This window comes from Phyllopteryx taeniolatus, chromosome 22 (assembly GCF_024500385.1).
Source record: "Phyllopteryx taeniolatus isolate TA_2022b chromosome 22, UOR_Ptae_1.2, whole genome shotgun sequence".
NCBI lineage: Eukaryota > Metazoa > Chordata > Actinopteri > Syngnathiformes > Syngnathidae > Phyllopteryx > Phyllopteryx taeniolatus.
The window spans coordinates 9,386,004-9,408,250 of record NC_084523.1 but is presented as its reverse complement, the minus strand read 5'-3'; the positions used below and the strand labels follow the sequence as shown (position 1 = coordinate 9,408,250).

The 22,247-nt window shown below is 42.5% G+C and overlaps 1 protein-coding gene across 5 annotated transcripts in view; it reads right to left on the bottom strand.

The window, feature by feature from the left end:
• The window catches only part of syt1a (synaptotagmin Ia), an 85,601-nt gene extending 63,462 nt beyond the window's left edge, over positions 1-22,139 (bottom strand). For 2 of the 5 annotated variants that reach the window (XM_061761432.1, XM_061761433.1), the window contains exons 1-3: positions 20,089-22,139; positions 13,863-13,963; positions 13,548-13,754 (exon numbers count right to left, since the gene is read on the bottom strand). In XM_061761432.1, coding sequence (XP_061617416.1) covers positions 13,548-13,754; positions 13,863-13,963; positions 20,089-20,229 — 449 coding nt within the window. In that variant the 5' untranslated portion in view covers positions 20,230-22,139. Of the gene's footprint in view, positions 1-13,547; positions 13,964-15,493; positions 15,814-20,088 lie in introns of those variants that run through there. The other 3 variants (XM_061761435.1, XM_061761436.1, XM_061761434.1) reach the window with 3 other exon arrangements.
• Positions 22,140-22,247: the final 108 nt, after the last annotated feature.

Here is a 22,247-nt window from a genome sequence, read left to right as displayed (position 1 = left end):
GAATTTTGCCTGCAGTCTGTTGAAAATGTGAAAGAATAAATATTCCCTCCAGCACATACTGGTTGAATGAACTGTTGTTCTCCAGAACGGCAAAGTTAACATGTCAACAACTCCACTGTTTCCAACTTGAATTTGTTCCACTCGGCTCGCGCATTTGAATGTTTAGCGCCGTGCCTCAGGCGACGCTGCTTTTCCGTTCTACTTATTTTGTTTAAACGAGGCACTCTGCCTAAAATAATATACAAAAAAGGATTATAAATCATCATTAACGATTCTTCCCCAGGCTGCGTGAGCACAGGAAATAGAAAAAGGCCGAGCGAGCGATGACGGAGATCACAAATACAGACGCGCACCGGCGCTGTCTCCTTTGCGCCGCTTTGACGTGTGATGGATGTCGGCGATCGAGCGGCCGGCGAGGACGCTTGACGCGATGACCGATGAGGCGTCGGAGCAGGAAGTTGAGGCGTGATTGACGGCGCCGCGACAAATACGGCGGCCGGGCCGGCGGAATTTAGGTCAAAGCGGAGTTAGCGGCGCCGAGCCGAGCGAGAAGTCTGCCGCCGACTCTCCAGATGAGCGCCCACCTGATTAAAACGCCCAGGCTCCCCAGGGCCAAACAACAGCTGGCCCCCACACGTTTATTACCTATACATTACCCCCGTTATCATTGCGTGAATCCATCATTTGCAAATGGGCAACAAAGGAAGCCAAAGCAGGTTTTTCCTGGCTCAAAATGAGGCACAGGCTCCCCACTGGCTCAAACAAACACTTGCGGTCAAATATTTACTCGCATTTTTTTGTTCATTAACATTTTCTTAAATCATATACTGAAATACAAAATACAAATATAATTCTCATAAGAGCAGCAGCAATTCACTCATTTACTGCCACTGACGTATATATTCGTCAAAGTACGTTTTTCAACGCGTAGTCGTGGAAGAGGCTCTCATCCAGCTTGTCTGTGAAATTCAAGCCTTTACATAACTCTAATGAAGAACAGATGCACAGCCTTTGAGTACAAGAGAAAGATGAGGCGGTGGATCTCGGCTTCTCAAGTCGATCCTGAGGCAGCGAAATGCCAAAACGTTTAGGCGCCTCACATTCCAACAGAGTATGGATACGTATGCTACAAACAGAGTATGTGTCAGGGTGCATTTAGATCATCAGAAAAAGTGATGCAGTTCACGGAGTGAATAGCGAACAGCATGTATAAAAAAAAAAAAAAAGCCATTGATGTTAGAGCCGTGCGGTGAGTCAGCATTCCTCGTGACGTGTTTCTTGGTTATTTCTGCGAATAAATTATTTTGCCATCAAAAGCCTTTTCTCAGTCTTGCTTTTGTTGTTTCATTGTTCGAGGTGTCACAAAGGAAATACTCGTGTCAAAGTCACTGTTTTGCCTGACATTTTTCTTTTCTCACAAAAAGCTAATTTTCTCTGCTTTGGGTCAGAAACCGGTGTTTTTGTTGAAACCAATTCATGTTCAAGTGCTGATTCCTCAAGAACGGAAAAACCTATAAAAAAAACTTGTTTTTGATCCAGCGCCGAACCGTAATACCACCACAGAGTTTTGATCACGTCAAGGTTTTCGAGGTGGCCGCGCAAACGCAAAAGAGCTCCTCTGCCATCTTTGCGGCGTTTGCGGCCGTACTGGCGAGGATGACGATCACCTTTTCCCGGAGGAGGCATTTGGCTGCGTGGGTGAGGCGGGAGGAGAACATTTGTGTGTGCGCGTGCATGTGTGTGTGTGACCTAGAAAAAGCGGTTGGGCAACAAACATGGCGCACGGTATAAATAACTCACTGTGTGCCACTTGCGTGAATAATTACGCGGCAGAAGAGCAGAAACATCAAAGCCGATCGAGTGTCCACCCCCAGAAAAGGGTTAGGGTCTCACTCTCGCCTAAAACGTGCACCTCCTGTGCAGCAGGTGGCGCTGCGGTGAGCATTCACAAACACTTAGTGGATTATCCAATTCCCCTTCATTCTTGACAGTTACTTGAAAGAGAGCGCAGTAAAAACCTTGAATGAGCCACATGCTGCTTCACCAATTTACATGTCATTCCATCAAATAGACCCGCTGGGTGCTGCTGTTTTGTTTAGCAACAGAGTTCAAACTAGAGCGTTTCAATTATCGAGTCGTTATATGCTGCATTCATTCAGTTGTTATTTTTCTCCTAAAATTGGTTACTCAAAATAAATTCCTTCATTTTAATCTCATTTTTTATCTTTATCTCGTTATGATCTCTTTTTGTCATTAGTATCTCATTAAATCATTTATTTATTGAAAATAATTTTCAAAATAGGATATATTGGATGTTATAATTACAGCAATAATCACTCTCAATCACACAAACGTTACAAATGTTAATCTAGTTCACTAATATTTTATTAAACAATTGGTTAGTTGATCAATTAATTATTTAATATAATTATAATAAGAGGATACATCATAATAGTAACTAATTATAATAGGAATACTACTGCAACTACTAGTAATAATAATAATAATAACAACAATATAGGATAGTAATAAAATGAGAATGATTATCATTTTATGACTCAAATAAACTACTTGACATATTTGACATACACATTTTAACTATTTTTAATGACCTGCCCCACTTGTCAGCTTTAAAAAACAAATGTGGCCTTTGAGAGCAAAAGTTTACACACCCCTGTGCTACAGTGCAGTAGTGTTAGCATTAGCATAGCATAACCCCACAATCCCCGCTTCTTTGAAAACATCGTTTGCTTGCGTGGCGAGTCGGCGGCGACTTGACTTCTGGTCAACGGGGGATCTTGGCGAGCGCAAAGGGCAACCAGCGCAGCGGGGGGCCGGGGGGGGGAGATGCTTCAACCTTTTACAGACGCAAAAAGGACCAGCGGCGACCCGAGAAGCACCTCCCGTCTCCGCCACCCGCGCCCTGACCCCCGACTTTGGTCACGCAATCGAACGTACTCACTTTGAGCGTCGTAAGCGCACCTTGCCGGTGCTCGCTGCCATATGTTTGCATTGCCTGCTGCCCTTTTCAATTATGAACACGCTTGTTATGCCAGAGTTTGTGGACAGCGTGCTGCGCAATAAATATTCTATTGAGCGCTTCAATTGTGTCTGGGAATCCACATGCCAATTAACATTTCAGTAAACCTAGCAGACTGGGTCGCTTGGAAACACAATCCCGCTCCAGACGACGCAAATCTGCCGGATTAATAATGTCTGTTGGCAGTTAAGAGGTTAATATTCCCTGCCGATTGCGCGCCAGTACGGCTTTGCGATCCATATCCACTTTAAATCGACGCGCGAGCCCCTCGGCGAAGTCGACGAGGAGAGACGGCGGTCGGCGCACGACTCCCATCGAGGGCGATTAGTCGGACGGCTTCAGACGCTTTCGGGATGTGCCTGCGCCCGTTCGGGCTAAATTAGGGATGCTTGTTTGGCCCCGGCTTCTGTTTGGAGCGCGCCTGCTTGTTGTTCAATACACGGCATTAGCGCTAAGTGAGGGGAATGGATGCAGACAACACAGACACACACACACACACACCAACGTTTGGTTAACGTCAATGGCCGAAACGCGACTCCGCATGATGTGATTTGTTTAGCCATACAGTCTGATCGGTGGCACTAACGGGCCTATAACGAGAAAAAAAGGAGCGCGTGGTAAGTAGGCCAGTGATTCGCAACCCCTCCACTTCGCTACAAATAATGCACAGTAATCCCTTGCACATTGGTTGAAAATGTTGCCGATACATGTTTTTCTGGAAACACTAAGATTACACAAGATCTCACCAAAGACCTATCTGAGATCAGAAGCTCGTAGAGTAATTGGTGTCAAGGAAGTACGTTGACGCAATACCTCGAGGCTAACAAAAGTGAGTACTTTTCACAAAAAGAGAATTCACGGAGACTTCGGGCACAAGTTGGACATTTTCCCGTAGGGGTGCACTCACTTTTGTTGCAATTTAGACCTTAATGCTACTTAATTTGAGTGGACGGTAAATTTACAGTTACACGAGCTGTACAGTGACTACTTTAGCAAAGTGTCGATTTGTCAGTGTTTTCCGTTTTCCCATGAAAGAAAGACAAAAAAAGAATTGCAATTTTCTTCCTCATTTTAGCCGTTAAGTGCGAGTATTGAAAAGTGTTCAACTCATTAGCTTACAGCCGAGAAAAGTGGTTTTACCCTGAGTTTATCGTTCCATCCTCATCCCCTGGCGGGTGAGTGGGTGGGGGAGTTACGCCGGAAGGTGACCTTGAACCCCGAGTAAAATCTATGCTCTGCGTCTGAGCGCTTCAATTCACCGCGACCAGAGATAACACTTGTACGCAGCGCTGCTAAACGGAGACGATCGATGAGCTCGCGTATGGATTGGGTGGGGGGGGGGGGGGGAGGGGCTTATCGCACGGCTAAGGCACCCGAGCGGAATTAGCCGAAATATTTAACCCTTACGTGATGTTTAGTTCAAGCTGACCTACTAAAAACAGCCTAAGAATGACCGTACCGATTAAATACTAAAATCGACTTGAATGGTAACTAAAGGGGCTGCGGGGGAGGGTGCAAGGCGGTCTCGAGTGCTCCGGTGCACACGCCAGACAACAGCGTCTCGGCTCTCCACGGCCCATCAATCTCCGTTCATCGCCGGCAGTCGTGTGAGCAGAACAAAGCCAATCAAAGCGCCCGGTCGTTCATCACGGTTTGCCCGCCAACGCTACTTCTTCGAAGGCGGCCCTTTTTTCACTCTCCAGTCAGCTAGCAAATTCAATTTGGCCCTGTACAGTCATTAGCTGTCCTGTTCGGACATCCAAATCGTGTGTGGCATTATTGGCTAGTTTTAATAAACGTCAAGCCGTTACGCCTGGGATTAAGGTTGACGGATTTTGCCATGAAATTCTGTCGGCAGAAGCCAAAGGTGACGAAACCGAACCAAAAACTCCCAAAAATGGAGACATCCGGTCCTCACCGAGAGTCTCATCGCCTAGCAAGACAAAATCATTGAACGGCAGGCCACCGGTGGATCGTGTCGAGCTCAAGGCCACACGATGCCAGACCGAGACTTGCCCGAGACCGGAGCTCACCGAGACCAAGACAAGACCTTCGGGAGTCGTGACCGAGACAAGGCCAAAACCATACAAATCCATTTTCAAAACCACGACCATGACCAACACATGACCTCCTTCCAGAAATATCATCTCAGAAAGAACCAATTCGATTCGCTGGTGTTACTTCAGTTAACCTTTGCTTACCTGTGTTTATGTTTTCTTTTCTCCGCTGTGTCCGTGAGTTGAAGACCGCAGACCAAGAGACAAAACCAAGACTTTCAAAATGAGTTCGGTCTGGAGTCTTACAACCAAACCGGTGGACAAAACACTTGAGACGGGTGATCGGATTCCCACCAGTAGCTGATGTTTTTTTGACCACTTACGTGAGGACCTTTGACGCACAAGTTGTCTCAACTGGGACCGTTTTTGTCTCCATTTTGAGGATTTTGAAGTACAGTTTCGCTAGAAATTGTCACGTTTGTTGTCAAACAACAAGAATCTTCCAAAGACCTTCTCGAAATCGCCCATTGGCGACATCTGGTCCTCGCGTGCAATGTTTGATGTGGATGGATTATCAAGACTTTGCGAGATTTGCAGCCGAGATGCTACGAGGCGAATCAAACTTTCAAACGCGTTTTGCCGTGAAATTCATTCCCGTTCAGATGGCGGAAGCTAAACGTGACAGATTGCCCAGCGACGCAGGACAGGACTCAGCGATCGCGACGTAGACGTCGGGCGGTCGAAAGTGCACGGCGCTCGAGCTCATTACCGCCGTGTAAACCAGCGGTCGCGCCTTCAAAAGGTGCGAGTCACTTTTGATTCCACATTTTCCGCCTGGTGAACATTCGCCGGCAACAACAGAAAATCATTTTACGGCGGATCGGACGAGGACACGACGCTTATATTTTGGCTTTAGTTTTTGGACCGACGCGATTTCACGGTGCGTTGGCCCCGTGCTCCGATTTGGAGTCCACTTTCCTCGTGCTCTCTCTTGCGCCGCGTGAGTGAGAGAGCGAGCGCTATGAATCTTTTGTTCGTCATCAGCAGAGAGAGTCGTCATGGAAAGCCAGAATTGAAAAGGGAAGAAAGAGCATCTTCGGTGGCTCATGCGCACACATTTTAGGGTGTAAATGTAAAAATGTGTGACGTGCGAAAACAACGTGAAGCGGGAAGGCCATCTCGCTTTCTCAAGGGAAAAAAATACAATAAAATAAAAAACACACTTGCAAATGCACACCCTTGAAATTCAGCCAGCCGCAGGGTGAGTTTGTGCGTAAAAATGGAAATGTTGTCCTTTTATTAGCGTCCGGGTTTCTAAGCACATTTGGGAAGACACGGCTCCTGTCCTATTATTGGCCGACTCCTTGATTTGATGACTACATTCTAATTGTTTCTGTAATTGACTCAACATTGCGCGCGCGGGCAGCTTCTGTTCTCCGCGGAGCCGCTGCACACGCGAGATAAAACGAGCGCGGAAATGACACCGGACGGGCAACGCCTCTTTCTTTTCACGCATCGCGAATCGACATCCCGTCGCGGCGACGTTTCTGACGGCGCTGCACTTCCGCACTTTTCATCCCGCTAGGCCGCTGGATGCCAGGCTGCCGCGGAAACGTGACTCAATTTGTCAGCGTCGGCGCTTTGGAGCGTCCGCCGCTCAGACGGTTCTGTGACGCAGTTGACATTAAAATAGAAATTCAAATGTTTTGTCTTGTAAAATGTGGACTTCTGGTAATATTTACACTTTATTTATTTCTGTATTTCTTTTCTCCCCAAAAAGGACATGGGCATCTCACGATTCCGACTTTTTTTTCTTAAAGAATGGAAATGGAAAGAAAAAGATGAGAATGTTTTCCTTGTGGAAAAAAAAAATCATCATATTCTATTCTTGTTCAATTTAGACTTGGATGCCGTAATATCAATTTCGTACTATAAGATGATGACTTTTTCTGAGAAAAGAATTGTATATTTTTCTTGAAAAAACAGGAACTTTAATCTCATACTATCACAATTTTTTCTTGATTAAAAAACAAACCTTCATTCTTTTTTCCGAGAGCAAAAATTCACGTTGAATTCAGGCTTTGATCCAACAACATTGAGACTTATTTTCTCAAAAGAAAAGATTTGTTTCCTGAAAATATTATATTTTTTATACGACTTCATAATTACAAGATTACGACTTTGAGAGAAATGTACTTTTTTCCAAATTTTAAATTATTATTATTATTTTTTTAGAAAAATAGCATTTTTTTCCTCATTAAATTCCGACTTTGATCGCATAATATTCACTTATTTTCACCCAAAAGACTTTTTCCTATCAAAAACAACAACAACAAAAATTCTTTTCTTTTTTTTTAAAAACTTTATTCTAAGAAGTATACTCCTTTTTCTTGGAAACAAAAAAAATGAAACTTAATGAGGAGGGAATAAAGCGTGACAAATAAACCCCAAATAATGCTTCAGTATCGCTTCCTCCCGTCGACGCTAAATCGCTTTTTAAACGCTGGAAATGTTCTCATGATTCCTGGCGAATGCTGACAGTGTTTTGCTTTGTTTGGTTTTTTTGGAGGGTGTCGCACTTGACCTTGTGTCAATCTATCGGCGAAAAACACACACGGGGGAAAATGTCCGGCGAGTGCGATAACGAGTCGCGGAGGAAGGTCGGGTAAACAGCCGCCGTGCTTACCGTAGACGCGGACGAGGCGCTTGACAACGGCACGCCGCCGGCGGGGGACGGACTTCCCCGGAACACACGTTGGAGTGTTTTTTCCGCGCTGGCCAAAGGCCGCAGACGAGGCCTCCGCCGCGCCCCGTCCGGCGTCTAGAAAGCGATGAGCGATATCGATTTTCCCGTCTGGATTTAAGCTCAACGGTAGACGGAGGCGAGCTAATGCCGCGCACTTGTTGACCTGCTAAGACGTGCAGGTAAGTCGCCCGCCTGCCAAGACACGCGCGCTCCTTGCTAGTAGCTCAAATTGTCTTTTTGAAGGGCTTTCTTCCCCAAATGGTCAATGTTGTATATTTTGGTACAGCGGGTCACAAAAATCATACAAAACATGAACTATGATGCAAATATGATACATTCAAGTTGGATACGTTGATTGATTCTCATTCTAATACATACACTTGATATATTACAGATACAGAGATTAAATATGATATAAATCTGATACATGAGGTGTAGAGAACGTACATATGGATGTAAATATGGTCTATCGGATGTTTATATAGATGAAATATGATATAAATTAGGTGTATTGAACATTACGTATGATGTGAATGTGGTACATTTAAATATGACCAAATGATGGTACATTCAAATTGTAGAAGATCATAAATATGCATTAGAGGTGTTTATATTCAGAGGTACTTACATTCAATATGCAAATATGATACGTGACAGGAATATGGGACATTGAAAATAGGCTCCGTTAGATGTTCGATGTGACGACTTCTGTACATGTGAATTTGCTCCATTCCAAATCGAAAGACACAATGTGAATCTGCTTTTCACAGCGGAATGGAGTCGTCGGAGCCGTTTGTTTGGACTTTTGGGGACCGCTTCTTAAGCCGACGTCTTATTGAACACGGCACGCGAGCCAGATCTCATGTTTGACGTTGCGTTGTTATCCAGTGCGTGCGGCTGCCCCGCTCCACACCGATAAGCAGAGCTGCGTATTGATCAAAGACGGGCACACGCGCGTGCGAGTGCGAGTGCCCTTCGTTTTGGACTTGAGCGTCACGGCGCCCTTCGTGCCGCTCCTTCGTCACCGTTCCCCAGGAGCTGCGGCGCCATGCGGGGCTTGTGTCATCGTTTTGGGATTTTTTTTTTGTATGGAAAATCACTGGCAAGGCCTTTGTTGTTTAAAGCGAATAAGTGCACATTTGAAGAAAACATGACACTTTTTTACTCCCATGTAAGATTTTTGGTGAAAATATTGACTTTTCCCCCCCAAAAAAAGGACACAAAACACACACATCATTTAAAACAAGAAAATTCCACAGAAATAGAAAAGTATTGCTTTATCCTCCAAACGTGCATTATACATTTTTAAAAATATGACTCTTTTCTCAATAAAATACGACCATTTAATCATTTAAAAAAATCTTTTGTTCAATTGCAATGAAAAATCAAACTTTAGAAAGATATTCAGACTTTTTTCTACAAAAAAAACTTTTTTTCTACTTCAATTATTATGAACACGCTTTTTTTGGCTCACATTTAGCTGGCTTTTTCCCCCTCAGTATAAATGAACAAATAAAAAAATTCTATTTCAACTTTAATCTCATAATATTAATCCCTCCTAAAAATAGAACTTTAATCTCCTAATTTTACAACTTTTTTTTCCTCAAACAATTTTTGACTCGACTGTTCTAAGATTCTGACTCGTTCTTGACATCGATCTCAAATTATTCCAAAACAAGGCATGATAACACCTTATTATTATTATTTTTTTTCTTAAACGCAGGATATTATAAATTCCACAGGAAAACGAATGCTGTGATTTGACATTTCCTCGAAATTCGTGTCAATAACGCTCATGAAGGCGAGTAACGTGATTACCTTGCAATCAGCAAAAGCCCCAAGCTGATGCAAAAATCACTCATCTGTGCTCATTTGCATATGCAATTAGCGTTAGCTTCCGGGGCCGCGCGTGCCGGGCCGGGTCTGATTGCGGGCGTTTGCGCTTGCTGTCGCTTCTTCGATCAGCAACGTACGACATCGATGAAATCATGATGCAATCACATGACATTTCCTTCGAGCAAAATCATTTTTTAAAAAGTTTTCTTGACATTTATTGTAGGATTTCTTTAAAAAATAAACATTTGTTCCTCTCCCAAAAATATTTACAATACCTACAGTTGCAAATTTGTTCTGGAAAAAAATATATGTATTTTTTTTAAAGTAGTTAAAAATATATATTAAAAAACTTAAAAGACATTATTCAAGACATTTTTCTGTCAAAATATATTTGTAAGACTTATTCTAAAAAAAAAACGAAAGAAAAATTCCCACGCACGAAGAAAAATGCCCATGAAAAATTCAAAAGAACAATGAAAAAAATACAACTTTATTCTCCAAGCATTCGCTGTAAAATTTGAAAAATGACCTTTTTCCAGAAAAAAATTCATGTTCATGTTACAACTTTAATAATATATTTAAAATATCACTTCTTTTTTTTTTTTTTACAAAATTGTAATTTTTCACAAAAGATACTTTTTTCACAACAAAAATATAAATTTATTCTCCAATCAAATATGACATTTTCCTCGATAAAATAAAAATCGACTTTTTTTTCTTCAAAAGGTTCCTCAAAAAAATTTTTTTTTCAAAAAAGACAAAAAAAAAGAAAATCTACTTATAAAATTTTATTTCTTCACGAAAGGATATGACAAACTACATTTTAAAAAGAAGACTTTAGATTATGACCTTTTTCTCTTTCTGCAATACAACTTAAAGGGAAGTTCGCAATTTTTTATTTCATTTTTATTGTTTTTTTAAGAATCCACCATGTCCAAGGAAGAACAATCTATCAGGGACAGAAAGCGTGACTGACAAGGTGTCAATCTTTTACTGTGCGTGCACGCACACACACACACGCTCGCATTCACATTGGTCACTTCTGGAGTATCATGTGACCTCATTTTCAGAGCTCAATCCAAAAGCAGAACAAGCAAATGTCTAATGATGCAATAATGTGACTCCTCCCTTCTGGCGTCACGCGACAGCACAGGCTCCGTCCGGCAGGAGGCCGATGATAAATTCGAGCGCTGAGAAGAACCGGCGGATGTAATTCTTTGGGAATTTTGCGCGTTATCGCCGCGCCGGCTCCTAAATAAAGCGAGCGCCGTGAAAACGGCAAGTTTAGCCCGAGGCTCGGCGGTCGAGATCCCATCCGAGCGTCCGCTACGAAGAACGGAATCTTCCGACGGGAACGGCGCGAGACGCTCGATATCGAACGGGAGCAGATGCCCGCTTGTTATCCCCGGGCGCCTCGCTAATGACTGTTTTGCCGCCCAACTGGGTGGACATGTTTTGGAAGGGAAAAAAAAAAAAAGCTCCCGATGTCGTCCCCGGAATATTTTTGGCCCAGGCGGACATTCCCCACGTGGCCGGCGAGCGGCGGGATTAAACGGGAGGGCGAGGCCCGGTCGGCGTGGCGATAGGCAGCCGGCGTGACAACCTCCGGCCCGGCGGGAGACTTGGTTGCCATGGCGACAAACAAGGATGTTCACATCAGAGGCAACTTTCAGCGGGGACCCGCACACTTGGGCGCACCGGACCACACAGTTTAGTAAAAAAAAAAAAAATCAAATCAAAATAAATACATCCATTTTCTTCCATTTTACAATCTTGACATCATATTTAACAATTGTACATCATATTCGGTGTCTAGACACCTCGGAGGCACCAAACTACGAGAATGTACCATATTGACATATTTAATGAATGTATCATCTTGACTGTATGCAGCGCTAATGAACCAAATTGTCATTTAACTTCTATATACGCCCCTAACGCATCATATTTACATCATTTATTTTTTTTGTGCCTTTAACATCCATTCACGTCTAATAATAAGATCACATTTCCCGTGTATAGCGCGCTAATGCAGCCCTCGCCGCGCGTGTCATGCGTCCGTCTTTTAATAAGCGCCGAGAAGGAATCAGGATATTAAAGAAGAAAAGCAATTTCCTCTTAGGGGACATCTTCAAATAAAAGCTGCTCGGAAAGCGCCGCAATCACTAGTTTTGTCTGCATTCTTCATTTTATGCAGGGATCTCAAAATATATTCCGGTTCAAAAGAAAATTCTCTCAACGTGTTCCAACTCCGCTCTTGCACAATTCCAATGATTTTATTGTCGCAAAACTACCACTTTGTTCTCCTAATATTTGGTTTTGTTATTCTTGTGAAAATGAAAGAATTATTTCCCCTTTCGACTCCTAAAATGTAACAATTTTATTCTTGTAAAATTAGCATCTTATTTTCCTAAATATATATATATATATATATTTTGCTCATAAATTCCTAACGTTACTCTTGTGAAAATGTGATTTGCATAAACTGCTAATTTATTCTTGTAATATTAACAATTCCTCATAATAATAATGAAAATCCTTGAAACACGCGCGCCGCTCGGGGTCATAGGTCGGCCCTCTTGGCATTCAAGCACAATAACTACATGGCGCGTGAGGCAAAAGTGCACGAGTTGACAACTGCGTGCTACTAGCTAACTCATGACATTATTAAAAGTCGACTAGTTAACATCCAGTGCTTCACTAGTAGTACTAGTAGCACACAGGTGTCTACGAGTGCACAGTTTTTCCTCACTAGTAACATCTCCTACTAGTATGCAGAAATATACATCATCGTGGGAAAAAAAACATACTAGTAAGACACAGTTGTTCTACTAGTGTGCTGAATTGCCATCAAAAAAAGGAACATTTTCTAATAAGAAAACTAGCATTTTCCAGTATTGCACTTTATAAAAACATACAGTGATAACATAATTAAATAGAATGTAAACAGTTTTTGCCACATTTTTGGACTTAATTTCAATGGAGATTGTGCTTCTCCTTGTGGTGTGCGCACCTTGGCCACCAGGGGCGGTATAATACAGACATTCGGACATACATGGAGACGTCCTCGGCAACAAATATCTGACAGACATTTTTGGAAAATAAATCGAATAGAATGTAAAGACTTTGCCGGTTTGCGCATCGTGCTTTCATGCTTGGAAGTCCGTTGGCATTTGGCCCCCCTCTGATGTGTGTGCCATGCCCACCAGGGGGCAGTATCACACACACAGACATATTATATGGAGATTTGACGATGAAACTTTTATAGAAACATGGAGAGAGAGAGAGAGAGAGAGAGAGAGAGCACTTGAAGATATGGAACTGATCAAATTTGGACATAGGAGGTTTGCGCCCGACGCCAGCGATACGTTGCCATTAGTCGACGAACTGCAAAATTGTCCGCTATCGAAATAAACGTCCGTGGCAGTCGTACTCTTAAGTCGGGTCGCTCGCACGTCAAGCTAGCGCTTTAAATGCACTTGAAGACGGTAGAACATCCACATGCGACTCCTGGGGCAAAACTGTGCACTCGTCATTCTACTAGTGTGCCGAACTGTCTTACTAGTGACGACAAAGAGCACACGAGATGGATATCGCGGATATGGAATAAATGGCTTTTCCAAGGCCATTTTCTGGGAAAAGCATCCCGCAAAACAAACAGAAAAAGACAAAGCGAATGCGACGGGAGCGAGGAGATGAAAGCTGCCGCCTCCCTCCTTCCGCCCACACGCCGTGGTCTCCCCTCGCAACTGGAGAACACCACACACACACACACACAAAGACCACTACAGGTGGAAAACAAGTGGACACACATCTACATCAAATTACCGAGAGAGAGAGAGAGAGAGAGACGGAACCTTCCGGAAATTCACAGGCGGCGGGTTGAGGGGTAAAAAAAGAAAAAGAAGGGAGCGGTGGGCGCTCTTACCTGGCAGACGGCGGCGAGCGCACCTTCCTGGTGGGGAGGCGGAGGCATCTGGAGGTGGGCAGGCAGTGGCGCTCTGACGGCGAGAGCGAGAGAGAGAGAGGGGACCTTGGGGGCGGAGCCTGGATAATGATCAGTCGCCGGCGAGGACGACCAATTTCTCGGAATCCCTCCAGCATCCCGCATCGCCCGGTCCTGGTCCGGGATTGGCTGTGGGAGGCGATGTGACAAAAGACCCCCCCCCCCCCCACACTCTGCTTGTTAGAACTTGTCCACGGGGGGCGGGGCTAATTCCCCAGGGAAGCAGCACAAAAACACCTGCAAGGTCGCTCGCTCGTTGGCGGGCTGCTGAAGCGTGATGGACCACGTCGCCATGGCGACCGCAAACTCGGGGCCGTTGCAAGAGCGCTGCAACAACTCTATTGAAAACAAAACAAAACCAAAAACATTTCAAGCAAACTGTTTGATTGACAACGTTGAACGTTTCGTTACACGACTTGAAGGAATTTCTTTTTCATTTTTTCCCCTTTTATTTTTTTGGTTTACAATTATATATTAAACGTATCTTTTTAATTAAGTATGAACAAAGTAAAAACGGCAAAACAAGCATTATAGACGTTATATGGTATATTTTGTAATTATATTTGAATTGTTTTGTATTGAACAAACAATGGAAAAAAGGTCAAGATTTATGATATTTGCATGCTTCAACATGATGCCTTTATTCGCTATATTAAGCAGACTTCTTGAGGTCAGGATAGCATCGAGAAACTCTTTTTTTTCTCCCCCCCCCCCCCCCCCCCTCTTCCCCCCTGCGGCCTCCGCTGAGGCGCTCCGAAAGGTCACGCGGCCCCGCAGCCACATCCAATAATCGATGGTCTATTTTTAGCGGCACAACATTTGCAGTGCTAACAACGTGCTCGCGCGCAGTTCTGCACTCGCCGTGACGGCGAGGTTGCGACGAGGCGACCGGCCCGAGGCGCGAAAATCAAAGTGACGATTGTCACGCGGCGATGGAGGGAATCGTGACGGAAGGAAGCGAGCGGCGGCCACGGCGGCGCTCGGAGGTGACCGTCCGACGACATTTTGGGCCTGATTAACGGCGTGCGATAAAATCCATCAAGACGTGGAAACACTTGACGTCTGAGCGCGCATTGGATTGGTCGCCTCCGCCGAAACGAGACAAAATCAATGAAGTCATCAATTAATTATCTTAGTTTAGTATGCAAGGTGGGAATGGTCATTAAGGAAGGAAGCGAGGACAGATGCAACAAGGATGGCATAAAGGACAGAAGAAAGGGAGAAAAGATGGAAGAAATAAGAAGTGAATGGACAGAAGGCAGAAAAGAGGGATGCAGGAAGCTAGGAAGGATGGACGGACGTCGCAAGGATGGGTAGGGAGGGAGGAAGGAAGAAAGCAAGGATGTATGTAAGGAGGAATGACGGAGGAAGAAGGAAGCGTTGTGGTAAGCTTTGAGTCTTGTTGGAGGAGGACATTTCGAGCATTTCGCAGATTCAACTGAAAAGGAGAAAAGCAGTTGATGTACTTTCGGGGTTTCCTCATTTTCTATCGTTTCAGTCGAAATGGTTCAAGTACACCCGGAAGTCCCGCTAAACTCGCAATAAAGTTGGTCAACGTCGTGACGTCACATAAACGTGTCCGATTTTGACGGCGCATCAGCTGGTTTGATGACGTCGGCTTTCGGGGCGTGGCCGCTGCTTGGGTGAGCCAATCACGGCCAGGTGTGAACCAAAAACATTTCTACCGAGCGAGCCGCTTATAACTTATTTCTCATCTTTTTGTAAACTAAATAAATAAGTAAATACATAAAGCACGCGCCTTCGTCCTGCATATGAAGCCACCAAGCCCGACTGCACGTTTATTTCGTAATTAATTAATTACGTTTGAAGAATAATTAGGCACTCAATAGTGAAATCCAGCAGCTTACCTTCAAACGGGCTCGAAACGCCAAGGAACGTCAACGCGTGACACATATTCACGTTTCTTATTATTTTTTCAGCACATTAATGTGCAAATGAGCAAAACTCCCGTCAGGTGTTCCTCCTACTGCGCATGCGCTCAACATCTTCTCAGCGGAACATGTACGGCAACGCCACTTGGACAAACTACACAACCGCGATTTACCAAATTTCGATATCCACCATCCATCCATTTTCTGAGCAGCTTATCCTCACAAGGGTCGCGGGCGTGCTGGAGCCTATCCCAGCGGGAGGCTGGGTCCACCCTGAACCGTTCGCCAGCCAATCGCAGGGCACATATAAACTAACAAGCATTTGCACTCACATTCACACCTACGGACAATTTAGAGTCTTCAACCTACCACGCATGTTTTTGGGACGTGGGAGGAAACCGGAGTCCCCGGAATTAAACATGCAAACTCCACACAGGCGGGGCCGGGGATTGAACCTCGGTCCTCAGAACTGTGAGGCAGACGCTCCAGCCAGTCGTCCACCGTGCCGCCAAGTTCGAATACCGTACTATAAAAAACATTGATCGTATATTATTTTCCCTCTCCTCTCCGCCCCTCACGTCAGAAATGCAGACAGTAAAATCGAAAAGTAGTCGACACATTAAAAAAAGGCATTTGAGAGATTCCCTGGTAAATTTTTTCCCCGAGGATGCAGTGTCAGAGGTCAATGGCGGCTCTCCGGGCTGGCTAATCCACTTCTCGTGAAAATGCAAATGAGCACTTCATCAGCTCGTTTCTCAAGCCTTCTTCATGTCAGTTTAACAATGGCAGACACACAATGCATTATCCGCCCCCCCCCGGCCCCCAATACATCCAATTCAAGTTGCCACTGCTCACATTTGAGCACAAATACAAATGACGGCAATCTTTTGTCCTCTTTTGCTAATCCAAGAACATGAAAACTCCGCCAGTTAATGCCTCCTATTGTCATGACAAAACGGAGTTGAGATAAAAAAAAACAAAAAAACATTGTTTTGTCCTCAAACACTTGAGGACACTAAAATTACTTAAAATTTTGGTCTGGTTTGGCCAGGGTACACTGTTACCTGCCTAATTCAATGTCCATTTAATTTCGTTTTTTCATTTCTCAATTTTAGATATTTTTCCAGTTTATCTAAACATTTTAACAGTAATATTTGTTTTAAATTTCAATTCATGTTATATTGTACAGTAACGCTTACATTTTTAAATTCTCTATTTTAACTACAAAAATATTGGTATTTTGACCAGATTGTTTAATTGTCATTTGTAATGCTAGTTTTTTATTGTATTTATTTATTTATGTGGTAATTTATTATTTCAATTTTAATTTAACTTTTTAATTAGTATTTATAATAGCTTTCATTTTAATTTTTAGTTTTACATTTGATATAATTTTTTGCAAAAAGAAAATATTTGTACATCTTCCCATGTTTTAGTTCGTTTTTTGTGTAATTTTTTATATTTATAATTTTCATTGTCATTTTAACTGAAGAAATCTGCATGTTTTTTATTTTGTTCATTTTTGATTATATTTATATTTGTTATTATTGTTTTAGTTTACATTATTCTTGATTCAAATTTCAAAAATTTAAATTCTGTAATTATTTATTTAAATTTTTTATCGAGATTTATTTTTAGTTATTTTGGGATTTTTATTTTATTTTAATTTACCTTTTCCTTTTTGTTTTTATTTAAAATTGGAATTCAACATTTTCCCAATTCGAATTTACATTTTTAATTTGAATTTAAAATTTGTATTGCATTGATTGAAAACAATTTTTACATCTGTAATTGAATCTTTTTTTTTTTTTTTTTAATTAGAATGAATTCAATTCCTAACGTTGTCGTTGCGCCTTTTCCAGAAATGACTTTCTTCCAGCTTGTGATTGGCTAAAACGCTATTTTTACACCATTGTTAGCGCTCGTTGTTGTGTTCAACATCCGAAGGATCTCGTGCTCCTTTTTTGGGACGTTCAATTAGCACCGAGCGACGGTCACACCAGCAAATTATTCCGCTGCCCCTCAAGGCTGAATTATTCGATCTTTTGTGTGCCAGGGATTACACATTTTGGCTCCAGTCACGCGTGCATGCGTGCGTCTATCTGCCTCATGATGTGTCGGAAGGAGGGTTTATTTTTAGTGGGGCGGATCACGTGACGGCGAGTGCAGCTGCAACGGGGCCCCGTGTTGACGACGACACGTTTTTGTACGGGCCGTACCTAATGTTATGATCAGAATATGAGAAACTGTCTTTGGAAAGGGAGCTTTACTTGAAGCAGCTTTTGAATGGGAAAGTGCTGCAATTATGCGGTTTGGCTCCGCAATCAGCGTCGTCGTGATTACCACCTGCGCCGGCAAACAAAAGAGCAACAATTGTGGCGAGCGTCGGATACCTGATGTCACGGCACGCACGCGTCGGATGACAAGCGCTCATTTTCCTCTGCGGCACTCTCCGCAATTTAGCTCATTAGGACGACCGCGATCAACACTCAAATGGAAAAATGAAAAAAAAATTTCAGCAGCACAGGTTGCTCAGATGAATGTTTTTTAAAGTCATTTCGGTTTCAATTTGTCATTTTATTTGACATTATCTTTATTTTAATTATGTTATGAGCATTTTTTATTATAATCTTTATTTTTTATTTTGTTACTTTTATTTTGGATTGCAATTGAAATTTTGAAAAAAAAACTGTTGAGATAATTTGACAGTTTTAAAAAAATTATTTGATTTTATTCGGTTTCATTTTAATTCAAGCTTTTATTTTTTTCAATTGTATAATATTTTTCTGTAGTATATTTTTATTGTATTTTTTATTTATAGCAATCTTTTATATACTTTTATTTTTAATTTCAACTTTGGAAATATTTTTTTTCCATTTTTTAATTTAATTTCTAATGTTAAGGTATTTATTTCTATTTTTAATTTTAATTAAAATTTTCAAACATTCTCTTTAAGTGTATTTGCTTTTATTTTCATTCAAAATTAGAATTTCAATCTTTAGTTTTTCTATTTTTTTGTTGACTTTTTTGTATCTCTTTATATTGCAATTTGTAAATGTTTTAATTGTAACGTATAATTTAAATCAGCCTTCCCAGTTAAAATGGATTATTTGACTTCTAAAGCCGCCAATGGCAGTGAATGTGTTAAAAGTGATTTTATGTCATATTTTTTTCCCACAAAATTTCTGCTTTTGGGGCATTTGATGTTCATGCTCATTTGGAGCGAATAAACGATCATCACAATCATATTTCCTTTGGTCCTTCCGCCTTTCATCCCCCGCCAAATAAGTCGTGAGGAGAGCGAGCGTCATTACGCGTCCATCTACACTTGTTACGCCATGCGCGACTAATGGAAAAGGGAGTGGGAAGGGGCGGCCATTATGCAAAGTGACCAACAAAAAATTGTTCCGAGGAGACGACCTCACGCTTTCATGTCATGTAATGAAACACGACGAGCTGGGAAATACTGGACGGCCTCCTCCGGCGTCGCTCGGAAATATGACTCAGATAACCACGAGAAATTGCACACAGCTCTCTCCGTTTATTTAGTCATTTCTACTTTTTAACAGTCATTTTTAATTTCATTCCAGAAATATTTAATTGCACTCTTGAAATTTATTTCTATTTTTCCACTTTTTCAAATTTTAATAGTAATATTTTCAAAATCATACTTTAGTTTTTAATTCTGTAGTAAAAATATTCAATTGAATATTTGTTCTTGGTCACCGTTGTCTCTTTAGGTCAGCCTAATTTAATTAATTCTATTTTTATTTCTCAAATTTTATTTCAAATTATTAACAGTAATTTCAAATTAAAGTTTTCTTATTTCAATTTCAATTTTGTGTCTAGGTTTAATTGTTAGTGTTTTACTTAAAATCTGTAACAGTATTTATATATATATATATATATATATATCTATATATTTAAATCCTAAGTGTTAATGGTAATTTTTAATTTTTGTTTTAAATTGTAATTTGTGATTTGTGTGATTTGTATTAATCTTTTTAAATTGTGACATAAATAAAAAAAGATCAGATTTTTTTTATTTGTTAAATTTGCAATAAAAATATTCCATTGAATATATGTTCTTCTTAACCCTTATCTCTCTCGGTCAGCCTAATTTAATGACTTCTTTTTTAGGAATTTCAAAATTGAATTTCAAATTTTTAATCGGATTTTTTCCCCCCGAGCTTTTAACAGTAATTTCTAATTCTAATTTTATTTCTAGTTTAAAATGTATTTTATTTCAGAATCTTAACAGTATTTAATTTTTTTCGAGTTTTACATTTATTTTAACACTATTTGTAATGGAATTTTAATTCAAAATGTAATTGTTTTTGTAATTTACAATAGAAAGAAAAAGAAAAACTGCATTTAAATTAAACTGCAATAATTAAAAAAATGTAATTAAATAAAAAATATTTTTAATTTCTGTGACCTGGTGTGCTTGGACTTTTTTTGACACTATAGATTATTCCTCGTTGTGTCGATTTTTCGATTGCACAATTTGGCGGAAATCCCTAATACCTGGCAAGAGGTACCATTGCATTGCTTCCACGACGTGTACGTACTTTGGTTTTGACTCCGTGGATTATTTTGAGTGTTTGACCGCCACGTGATGCCACACCGGCACGGCTTGTCGGCCATTTTATGTAGTAGTGTAAATGACAGATGGTTGTCCGTCTGGACCCGGAGTGTTGCCGTTGTGGCATGCTGACTTAGCACTGCGGGAGGAGGAGGAGGAAGATGGCGTCGGCCACTCGCCGCTACGGCGGCTTCGGCGACGGGGGAGGCCCGAAGGCGTCATGGCAACGGTGAAGTGACCTTCACAGGCGAGCCTCCCCGCTCGGCTCGGACTTTGTGAGTCATCCGCCGCGTTCCCATCACGTGCGCTCGCTCCTGTCAAAGCGGGAAAAACAACATCAACAACAACAACAACAACGACGACGCGTTACTCATTGGGAGGCACAAAAGGAGAAATGATTCCGAACAAACACTTACTGGAGGACCGGCGCACGTCAGATGTCTTCCTTCCTTCACAGCGGGACGCTGCTTACGTTTCAGGGCGCACACCGGGTAACTTTGTTGACTTTGGGGTTTCTAGTCGTCGTATTTATTTCTGTTAGGTTATGATGATTATTCAACCCAATAACTGTTAACTTGCATGTTTTTTTTTCTCCACTTGGGGTCGCCATCCTCAGGTTCTACTGTCGTATCTGTGACTTTGAATGTGTATGGCTTTAAGAGGTGGGGCGAGGCCCGGTGAGTGACGTGGGCGTCAGCGAATGCGCGTGTGGAGTTGCGCCAACTTACTCCAACACGCAGCGACGCTTGCGACTGCAGTAACTTTAGTCCGGGTGGAAAAATGATCCCCACCAAGTTATCATATAACACATCAGCCCGGGTGTGAACGAAAACGGCATGGAATCGTTTTTTTTTTTTTCTCTTTGTGGATTATTTCGACTGGGCATGGTGGCAGTTATCATAATGAAGGGACAATCGCATGACCGTAATTGTGTGGCACATCCGCCTGTGTGTGACGACGCATGCTATGGACTTTTTGGACTTTGTGGATGATTTCTAGTTGTCATATTCATTTCTATTGTGTACGGTGGCGGTTGTCATGAACAACTGGCAGGGAAGGATCACATGACTCATGAATCATATGAAATGTCATCCAGCGTGTCGTTTTTTCCATTCCGTGGATTATTTCTCGTCGCTCGACCTCGGGCCCTTTAAGCGTTCTACCGCCACGCGTGTTTAGTACCACAAACCGCCGCGTGTCATGGCTTTTGGTAAGCCAAGGAGACACTGTCAAGCGACCGATCAATCGGGGTGCGCTCGGCTACACTGTTGCCGTGGCAACGTGGCGGGACGACATCAAAAGGAGGCGATGACTGAAATCCCGGCGGAGCGTCGAGATCGGCCACGCGTCTGATCGGGCGCCCATCTTTAACGGGCACGTTTGTCGACCGCTCATTTCCCATCACCTCCGCGTCGGCGACCGTTCTCCGTTTTTCAGAGCATAAAAGCGCGGCAGCCGCACAAAAACCGAAGAAGACTGAGTAGACGGAAGGAGTTCTGTAATCAGCAGGCTCCAGACGGAGGAGATCGGTCGCAGAGATGCCGGCGTGAAAGATGGCCGCCCTTCCCCAGGAACGAGATAAGCGCAACCTATCTTGACCCATGTCTCCTTTCTCCGTTTCGGGCCTAATGCGGCTTTTGCCCTCCAAGCTTGTACGCCGCGTGCAAAGGCTCCTGGGAAATGGGAAACATCCCACGAGCTAATAATTACTGCGACTATTTCCGTACAAGTGTAAACAATGAGCAAGATTTAAAAGTGCTTTCAAACTTTTCATTTCTACCGCAGCCCGTTAAGGCAATAAATGACAACTGCGCCCTCTGCTGGTACCAATCAATTATGAATAATTAATAGATTGTGGCAATCCCCCCCAAAAGAGACACACCCACACGACTTGAACTTCTTCTGCAGCCCGTTTTGGCAATAAACCAAAATGTGTTATCTAGCACTTACCCATCAGGCATTGCGACACCATTTTGTCATTACCAGAGATTGACGACGCGGTTTCGCATCCGAGGTCCAAATCGGATGATTGGCAGATGGAATCGTGTCGCATCTGTGTGTGTGTGTGTGTGTGTGCGTGCGTGCGCGTGTCGCCGCACCCACGCCGCCCGCCGCTTTGCATTAGCGACTGAGCGGCGCGCTATC